The following is a 10,547-nucleotide window of genomic DNA, read 5'->3' as shown; positions in this document are numbered from 1 at the left end:
GGTCGTCGGGAACATTCTTTTCGTCCCATTGTTGATGCAGTAGAGCTAACTCGCTCCTCAGAGTGGCTAGGAGGTGTTGCTTTTCCTTGAGCTCTTCCTTGAGGAACGCCAATCTTTCCTCGGGGGTTACTCTTTTGCTGTTGGCCGAGCGACAAAAAGTATATTTTGGAAGGAGGCCATTTATGATGCATGCGTTGTTGAAGTCAACAGCTGCGATAGCATTATTATGCTTGTAGAAATGCTTTTCTAAGTTGCGCACCAACGTGCGGTCGTCTGGAAGCAGGTTCTTAAGCAGATTGCTGAAGTCCATGGTGTATATCTCTCGAGACGTCTTTCGGCCTTAACTGGCCATCTTCAGGAGGTGTGGGCTGGTCAAATTGATGACGGAGACACGCAAGACATCCAACTTGGTCATAAAGAACAGCTGCCTACCCAAGACTAGTGATATGCAAGAGGTGAATACCGTGTACGAACACACATGCTCCAGTGGCAACTGCAGTCGCCCTAACTCCAAGTACATCGGCGTAACCACCACAACACTGTCGAAGAGGATCTCAGCCCATTTGCAGGACGGCGCCATAAGGAGGCATTACCTCTACGAACATGGGCTCGTATTCAAAAGGCACCACATGGAAAACAACACCACCATCATCGAGAGAAACAACGACACCAGACGACTAAGAATGACAGAAGCGGTGCTCATTTTCAACCAAAAGCCCGCTATCAACATCCAACAACAGCCCGAAATGTCTTTACCAACCAGAAGGCAGAGAATGATTCCCGTGCGCTGATTGGTTGACGCCCCGTCCCGGGCACTGCCCGGTGATCCACTCCACACCGCTATATACCGTCCCACAGCCACTTCGATTCATTCTCCGTCATCAATTTGACCAGCCCACACCTCCTGAAGATGGCCAGTTAAGGCCGAAAGACGTCTCGAGAGATATACACCATGGACTTCAGCAATCTGCTTAAGAACCTGCTTCCAGACGACCGCACGTTGGTGCGCAACTTAGAAAAGCATTTCTACAAGCATAATAATGCTATCGCAGCTGTTGACTTCAACAACGCATGCATCATAAATGGCCTCCTTCCAATATATATATATATATATATATATGTGTGTGTGTGTGTGTGTGTGTGTGTGTGTGTGTGTGTGTGTGTGTGTGTGTGTGTGTGTATTATTTATACATATATATACATGTATATATATATATATATACATTTATATATATACATATATATATATGTATATATATATATATATATTTATACACACACACACACACACACACACACACACACACACACACACACACACACACACACACACACACACACACACACACACACATATATGTATATATATATATATATATATATATATATATATATATATATATGCATATACTAAAGGCTTTTTCCCCTTTACATGGGAGGTAGCCAAAACACAAAGGCATAGATACCACTCACACCTATTCCATCCCCTACATATTCCACTCCTCTTTATCTATTTCCTCCCTCTTCTCTTGGCACCTCCTGGATGACGGGTCATACTTGTATCTTTTCCACTGCCCTGGATCAAAAGCTTTGTCGCAAGGACACAACACATCTCCAGAAAAGACGCTCCATCAAATCGACGAAACCCCCTCTCCTTCCCCTCACGCAGAAAACGAGAAGACGGGGAGAAATCCCTTCAGACTGCGTCAATTTAGTTCTCATATATACTCACTCACTCCCCATTCCCCACCCACTCCCCCTCATGCATCATAGCATTATTCATACACAACTATTCTCCATTCACCCTTATGTACTGTCCTCTCATGTCCTTCCTCAACAGACATTCTCCTCTTTCCCAATACCCCTTTCACCCCATTCATCAGTCTCATCCTAGGACGCCCCCTCATGTTCACTCCGTCCACCTCTGCCATCCACACCTCTTTTACTAATCTTTCTTCACTCATTTTTTCATGTGTCCAAACAATCCCAATATTTTTTCATCAACCCTATCTCCCAATCCCCTTTCCACACCTGTTCTCCTCACTTTCTCATTTCTCACTCTATTCAGCTTAGTAACTTCTATCATACTTCTCAGGCATTTCATCTCAAACACACACAAACTCCTGCCCTTTTCCTCCTTATGTTCCATGTTTCTGCCCCGTACAATGCTGCCGGCACAATCACTCCTTAATACAATTTCGTCTTAGCCTCCATTCCGAAATGTCTATTTCTCATTACACTTTTTAATCCCCCAAGGCATTTACTTGCTTCTCTCAATCTATATTCTACCTCCACCCCCACTCCTCCCTTTCCTATTACATTCGCAACCAAGTATCCACTTCCTCCAGTCTCTCGCCAGTAATACTCACTTCCAATCTGCTGCCATTTTTTACCTTGTACATCACATCTCCCTTCTTTTACTCACATTTATCTTCATCTTCCTTCTTTCGCACACCTTCCCAAACTCTGTCACTAATTTCCTCAACCCCTCTTCTCATCCAGCTACAAGTGGATTGTCATCAGCAAACAACAACTGGCTTATCTCCCACTTTTCTCCAATTTCTTTCACCATCTCCAATCCCTGGCCCACTACGCTTGCATTCAATTCTCGGACCACCCCATCCATGTATAAATTGAACAGGCTGGGCGACATAATACACCCCTGACGAGGTCCCACCTTTACTTCAAACCACTCACTCTCTCCATTTCTAATCCTAACACAAGCTCTACTACTCTCGTAAAAAACTCTTGATTGCTCTTTACAGCTTTCCTCCTATCCCATATATCTACAATATGTCTCACAGTGTCTTCTTGTCTACTCTATCATAAGCTGTTTCCAGATCCATAAAAGCCCCAAAAATATCCTTACCTTTTCGTATAACTTTCTCACATATCTGTCTTACCACAAAAATCTGATCTACACAACCCCTATCTGTCCTAAAACCACGCTGTTTCTCACCAATTACTCCCTCTGTTCCTCTCCTAATCCTCTCAATCAAGACCCTCCCATAAGCCTTCCCAACTACGCTCAACAAGCTGATCCCTCTGAAACTACTACAGTCACACTTTTTCCCTTTTCCCTTGTAAAGTGGAACTACACAGGCACTCCTCCAGTCCTCTTGCACTGTACCCCTACTTAAACAAACATTAAATTACCTCACCAGCCAGTCCATCATCACTGCACCTCCTTTTTTCAGACATTCTGTATGGCATCCATCCAACCCAGGTGCCTTACCTACTGTCATCATCTTAACAGATCTTTTCACTTCATTTTTCCTTATTCCTCCTTCATTTTCCTCATTCATCACAGTCATTCTCTTTACGCTTCCCACTGCAACTACCTTTTCCTAAAATATTCTGTCCACCTTCGTCTCACTGCCTTCTCTTCTATCATCATCTGTCCATCTTCACATTTAACCTTTTATTCTCTACTTGATTCGTCTCCTCTTCCTCTCTTAGTTTTTTTTTCTGTCATACTCTTACCACATTGCAGATCTGCTCTCCTCTTTGTCCCCTATATCTTATGCTTTCCTTCTCTTTACTTTGTATCTCATATATGATTCCTTCGTCCTAATTTGTAACCAATCTATGAAAGCCTACTTCTTCTATTCTACACCCTTCTTTGCTATCATGAACTCTCTTTCGAGACACATCTCCACCATTAACTCTCCACTACGATTTTTTCCTAGAACTTCATACTTGCCAATCACTCCGTCAATTTCTTCATTTTCTACTCAAGCATTAAGGTTTCCCAACGCCACTACATTGACATTTTTCCCTAATCCTTACATGCACTCATTTAAATCCATCCAAAAAGCCTCTACGCTCTTTTCACTACCAGGCCCAACATCTCCCTTCCCAGCTTTACCTACATCCACATTAACCTTAAAGAAATTTCCTTCCAATCCATTACACGCTTACCTATCTCTTCACCTACTAGTATAGCCACCCCTTCTCTCCCTCGTCTCCTCCTCACTCCGGAGAACCTCCCAACTACACTCCCAAACTCACACTCTCCCCTCCCTTTCACCCAATGCCAACACATTCCTCTTTCTTCTCACAAACATACTGCCTATCTTTTCTCTTTTGCTCTCATCTGTACCGCATCCACACACATTAAAAGACCCAAACCTTAGGGTACTGGTCGTGAAACCCATATCCACCATCAACTCTCCACTACAATTTTTCCCGGAACTCCATACTTTCCCATCACTCCGTCTATTGGTTCATTTCCTACCCTAGCATTAAGGTCTCCCAAAACAACTACATTGACATTTCTTCCTAATCCTTCTATGCACTCATTTAAATACATCCAAAAACCCTCCATTTCCTCCATTTCCTCCATTTCCTCGACACTCTTCTTACTACCAGGCCCATATGCACTTACAAAAACCCACATCTCCCTTTCCAGGTTTACCTTCATCCACATTAATCTTTAAGAAACCTTCCACTCCAGTACACGCTTACCTATCTCTTCACTTACTAGTATAGCCACTCATTCCCTCTCCTTATCTTGGTGTCGGGTAAATGATATTGTGGCAAAGTAGCCTGCACTTGATAATCTAGGGTCTATATTGGGCGCCCCTATGGACCGGAGCCACACATATTTTTGTTTGTGATAGATATTGTCTCTTTTCATAGAGAAATGATGACACTTCTATTATACTGCGACTGTCCCACCGTTATGCTGTCACCCCACCCCTTGTTACTGTCTTATACTATTTCTCTCAATATTCATTTCCTTTATACGCTTAACCCTGTGGTGAAAAAAAAACGGTGTCACCAAGTCTTTCCACTATGAAAAAAACAAAAACAAAAACGGACGGGGATAAAAATAGGTACCCTTCTACCTGTGGCCCCAAAGGTGACATAAAACATAAACAAATAAACAGATAAAAATAAAATAAAACAAAATAAACTAAATATATAAATAAATAGATAAATAAATAAATAAATAAATAAATAAATAAATAGATGAATAAATAAATAAACAAATAAATAAATAAACACAGATGAGGGTCAATGGGAGTTTTGCAACCACTGCCCTAAAGTTTGGGTCTTTTAGTGTGCGTGGATGTTGTACCAATGACAGTAAAATGGAAGAGATAGACAGTATGTTTTTGAGAAGAAAGTTGGATGTGTTGGCATTGAGTGGAATTAAGTTGAAAGGGAAGAGGAAGTGTGATTTTGGGAGTGCAGTTTGAAGGTTCTCAGAAGTGAAGATAGGACGAGGGAGAGAAGGGTTGGTTTTATATATATATATATATATATATATATATATATATATATACATATATATATATACATATATACATATACATGTATATATATAATATATATATATACATATATGTCTATTTACTATATACGTGTATATATATACATATATATGTATATACATATATATATACATACATACATATATATATTTATATATACATATATACATGTATATATACATGTAAATATATATATATATATATATATATATATATATATATATATATGTATATGTATATATACAAGAAGCGACTTCGCCGCAACTGCCTACTGCAGGTTGCTGGGCCTGCGGCGCTGTTCGCTTCACACCCTTAGGCTCTTTCATTATTTTGTTAAAGGCTGGAAATTGTGCAATAAAACGTGGTTTATCTCTCTCTCTCTCTCTCTCTCTCTCTCTCTCTCTCTCTCTCTCTCTCTCTCTCTCTCTCTCTCTCTATTTTTTTTTCTTTTCTTTTTCATTGATGGTCCTTGATCTTCTTCTTGAACTGAAACTCGCCGTCATCACTTTGTCTCTCGATGAACGGGACGATCTTCTCCAACCTCTCAGGTTTCTCGTGATTCTTCTCAAGGGAGGACTGAACACCTTGAATCAAGAAATTTTCATCCAAAAATCGAATTTTGAATATGGGTATATTTGAATAACATAAACATCCTAAAAGCAAAACATGAACGAAATTTTCCTCCCCAGCGTAATGGAGGGAGTTTAAAGGGCCCGGAAGTAGTGTCAATTTAAATGGTTCACTTAAGAATAGGCCCTAAATATCTATAAATATAATTAGTTTTCGCTTGTCTAATTTCATGAAATGGCTATATTTTTGTACGTCTGGCATCAGCGTGACTTCCTTTTCCGTGCGGTGTGCACAGCACGCTTCAAACCTAAGTTACCCATCAAACATCAGAGTAGATTGGTGCATAAACACCTGACTGTGCCGATATTGTGTTCCTGTACCGCTGTTTGCCTTATTTCCTGGACATTACTACACTTACTAGATGTCCAATCATCAACTGCATCACGATGAAGAGGAAAATCAAGGAAAAGATGATTTTTTTTTAGCGAAAAGTGGAATGAAAGTTGTGCTAGAAGGAGGGCAAGGCATGAGAGGCTTGGAGGAGGGATCCCACTTCTCGCTCGTCACCACCACCACCACCTCCACTGCCAACACCATCTCCACCATCAAATACCACCACACCTGACAACATAGCTGACAAAGTGCTCTCTTCCAAATGAAGAAAATAAGGTGAGGGAAATTCAGGCGGAGGAAGAGAAAATACCTGGCGAAGGAGAAAAATACGGGACTGGGATCGCGCCTGTGTAGGATCAAACACTTTTTTGGTAAGCTTTGTTATTGAGCAGAGGAAAGATGCTCATTACTGGTAAAAATAAACCACTCTGCAATTATTTGACAAAGTGACGACACCCCAGCAGTGAGGTTTTAAACCAGTAAAGGCGCAAAATTTTCATTTATGAAAAGGACCGCTTGGCGAGTAGCAAATACATTTTAATGTAATATATATAGTATATATATATATATATATATATATATATATATATATTTACTGTGTGTAGAAATAATAAAAATCGCACAATAGATAAGAGAGGTATACAAAGCTGAAAACTTTAAACGCTCGTATCTCAAAAACCCAAATATTTGCAATTAGAAATATGTCAAAAAATTTAATGAATTGTAACAGCCTGAAAATGCTTCTGGGAGTGTATAATAGGTATATCTTTATTCCCACGCCTTTTATATATATATATATATATATATATATATATATATATATATATATATATATATATATATGCATATATATATAGTACATATATACACATGTATATATACATATATATATATATATATATATATGCATATATATACATATATATATATATATACATATATATATATACACATGTATATATACATTTACTTATATGTATATATATATATATATATATATATGTATATATATATATATATATATATATATATATATATTGAAAAACAGAGCGACGGGCTCCGAGTAAAAAAAAACAAAAAAACGGTGACGTAAGTGACCATACTTACGACACCTATATCTCACGTCGTATAGCAGTTAAAAAAAAAATCAGGCGTGAAAGTGTTTATAGTATCTTTAAGTATTACCATGAAAAAGGAGAACTCTGTAGTACAAAAGAATACGACGTACTTATTTGATTACGTCAAAAAACGTTATGACATCATAACTTTATGACGTCAAGACGTAGCAAGTTCTCGGGTTCATAATATATCTCTACCTATATCTTAAACAAAACCTGAAAATTTCAAGTTGAAAGACTGTATATATATATATATATATATGTGTGTGTGTGTGTGTGTGTGTGTGTGTGTGTGTGTGTGTGTGTGTGTGTGTGTGTGTGTGTGTGTGTGTGTGTGTGTGTGTGTGTGTGTGTATTTTTTTTTCTTAAGGTGTTCAGTCTCCCCTAAGTTTCTCGTGAACCTCATTTAGTTTGTCCAGTACGTTATCTTTGGACCCTGAAGACTTTTCCTCTCTTTCGGTGTCGTAGTCTGGCAGAATCATGTTGACAGCTTCCTCTTCTGTGATTTTGAAGATTCTATCATGAATAGTTATTGAACCGTGTTCGTCTTCCTCTTCAGTGAAGGTACTTCTTCAGTTAATATAGGCACTGTTTCAACAACATCACCTACTTGTGTGCCAAACATATCACAAAAAGCTGACAAAGAGAAACCTAAAAACTATAGGCCTATAAGTTTGACTTCAATCGTAGGAAAAATAATGGAAACTATCATCAGAGATGCTATCGAACATCATTTAGAAAGTAACCGTTTGATAAATGATAGCCAGCATTGTTTCAGACGGAAACGTTCTCGAATTCTACAACACAGTTATCTCGAATTATGACAAAAGAAATAATGTAGATTTAATATATCTAGACTTTGCAAAAGCTTTTGATACCGTCCCACACGAAAGACTACTTATTAAATTAGCTTCACATGCAATAAGTGGTAGCCTATTAGGTTGGACTAGTAATTGGTTAAGTGATCGAAAACAGAGTTGTTTTAAATGGAAAAACTTCTGGGTGGAAAAATGTTACTCAGGGTTCCGTTCTTGGGCCACTTCTATTCATAGTATATATAAATGATATAGACCATGGACTAAAATCTACTGTTTCCAAATTTGCTGATGATACAAAACTGTGCGGAATGGCAAATGATCATTTAAATCAGTTAGATACTCAAGAAGATTTATATAGATTACAGCAATGGTCTGAAAAGTAGCTTATGAAATTTAACACAAGTAAATGCAAGGTAATGCACATAGGTAAAAATAACAGTAAGTACGATTACAAGTTATTTGGAAATTCGTTAACAAAAGTGAATAGTGAAAAAGATCTCGGCGTAATTATCAGTAACGATCTCAAATCATCCAAGCAGTGTATTTCAGCCCCTAAGAAAGCAAATAAGATTTTAGGACTGATTGCGCGATCTTTTGATTTCAAAAGTCCATCACTCATTAACAAGCTATATAAATCGTTAGTTCGTCCACATTTGGAATATGCTTTTTCCGTATGGTCACCGAATCTCATTAAAGACATTGACAGATTAGAAAAAGTACAACGGCGAGCCACAAAACTGATTCCAAATATCAAAAATAAATTATACGAAAATTGACTAAAACATATGAATCTGTTTTCCCTAAAAGAGCGTAGACTCAGAAGTGACTTGATACAGGTCTTTAAAATTCTAAAGGGAATTGACAACAACAGAAGTGACAAAATTTTCACATTGAATGAGAATCAGACAAGAAACAATGGTTTCAAACTGTCCGGAAATAGATTCAATTTGGAAGTGGGTAGAAACAACTTCGCCAACCGTGTAGTTAATGAATGGAATAAACTTCCTGCAGAGGCAGTGCAATGTAGTTCAGTTCGAGGCTTTAAAAATAATTTAGATAAACACGTAAGCAAGATGCTATAATGATTATTATTTGTTTTATATTATTTGTTTTAGTTTTGTTATCATTTGTCTGTTTGATTCTCATTTGTTATTAGTTATATGTCAATTCATTATTATTTGCTATTTACCTGTTTGTTTGTTATTTGACTGTGCCTATGTGTTTATTTATGCATTTCATTTGATACTTACATTATTATAGTTGTTATTTATTTATCTGTTATTATTATTAGTTTTTTTTTTTTTTTTTTTTTTTTTTGCATCCGACATAGATATGGACCAAAAGGTCTCCTGTCGGCATGCTCCGCCTTTGTAATTCTTTGTAATCTTTATATACTATGAACGTTAACTCCTTTTACTTGTCTTAAGCCAGTGAAAATTTTCAGAGAATCTAGCCTTTTCTTTCTAGGCTGAACGCTTCTTCGCACGTTTCTCGAAAATGTTCTCTTCTTTGGCTTGTTCTCTTGGTTTCTTAACAGGAACCGGAGGATCCTCTAAAGGTGTATCAGGGAAGCGTTTCATGGTCCGTCTCTGTTATTCTTGATTTGAGGTAGATGGAGTGTTCTGCTCGACGCCTTCCTTTTTATGCTTCACTGCATTTTTCACTTTCCTTATGGCATATTTGTAGCGAATAACAATTCTCTTCGACGCTCTGTAAAGTCTATCCAGACACTGCGTCTTTTTAACGAAGTTCTTGTATCCTGAAAAGTAGCTTTGTATGAACTTCTTAAAATCTTCATCTGTTATCTCATCATGCGAACACTATCTTTGAAAATGTTTTACTGTATCTCCGTCACTTCCATACATGTATGGTTTAATTAAAATTCATAAAGTTAATAATCCAGTTAGGCCCATTACTTGTTCTATTGGGTCTTGCACATATAAGTTGTCCAAATGGTTAGTGTCTCTTCTTAGTCCTCTTGTTGGGACAATTTCCCACTCTCATATCAAAGATAATGTTGACTTAACCGAAAGCTGCTTGGACATAATATCACATTTGATTTTAAGTTGGTTAGTTTTGATATTAAAAGTTTGTTCACCCGAGCCCCAGTTTTAGATTTGTTGGGATTTCTAGAAAAAGAATTAAAGAAACATGACTTTACACTCCCTGCTCATACTATTATTAGTTTAATCAAATTATGTGTAATAGACTCTAAGTTTGAATTTAATGGAAACTTTTATACTCAAACATTTGGTATGGCCATGGGGAACTGTCTGTCTCCAATTCTTAGCAATTTGTATATGGAGTTTTTTGAAAGAAAGTTATTACCAAACATTCTTCCAATTAACGCAGTTTGGTACAGGTATGTT

The 10,547-nt window shown here is 37.6% G+C and overlaps 1 protein-coding gene across 1 annotated transcript in view; it reads right to left on the bottom strand.

The window, feature by feature from the left end:
• Positions 1–5,605, bottom strand: part of LOC143028857 (uncharacterized) — a 15,875-nt gene extending 10,270 nt beyond the window's left edge. The window contains exons 1-3 of the mRNA XM_076191219.1: positions 5,552–5,605; positions 4,843–4,850; positions 1–137 (exon numbers count right to left, since the gene is read on the bottom strand). The exon at positions 1–137 is cut by the window's left edge and continues 1,015 nt beyond it. Coding sequence (XP_076047334.1) covers positions 1–137; positions 4,843–4,850; positions 5,552–5,605 — 199 coding nt within the window. The remainder of the gene's footprint in view (positions 138–4,842; positions 4,851–5,551) is intronic.
• Positions 5,606–10,547: the final 4,942 nt, after the last annotated feature.

This window comes from Oratosquilla oratoria, chromosome 10 (genome assembly GCF_046742065.1).
Source record: "Oratosquilla oratoria isolate Oo_2021 chromosome 10, ASM4674206v1, whole genome shotgun sequence".
Classification (NCBI taxonomy): domain Eukaryota; kingdom Metazoa; phylum Arthropoda; class Malacostraca; order Stomatopoda; family Squillidae; genus Oratosquilla; species Oratosquilla oratoria.
This window is presented reverse-complemented; position numbering and strand designations above follow the sequence as displayed.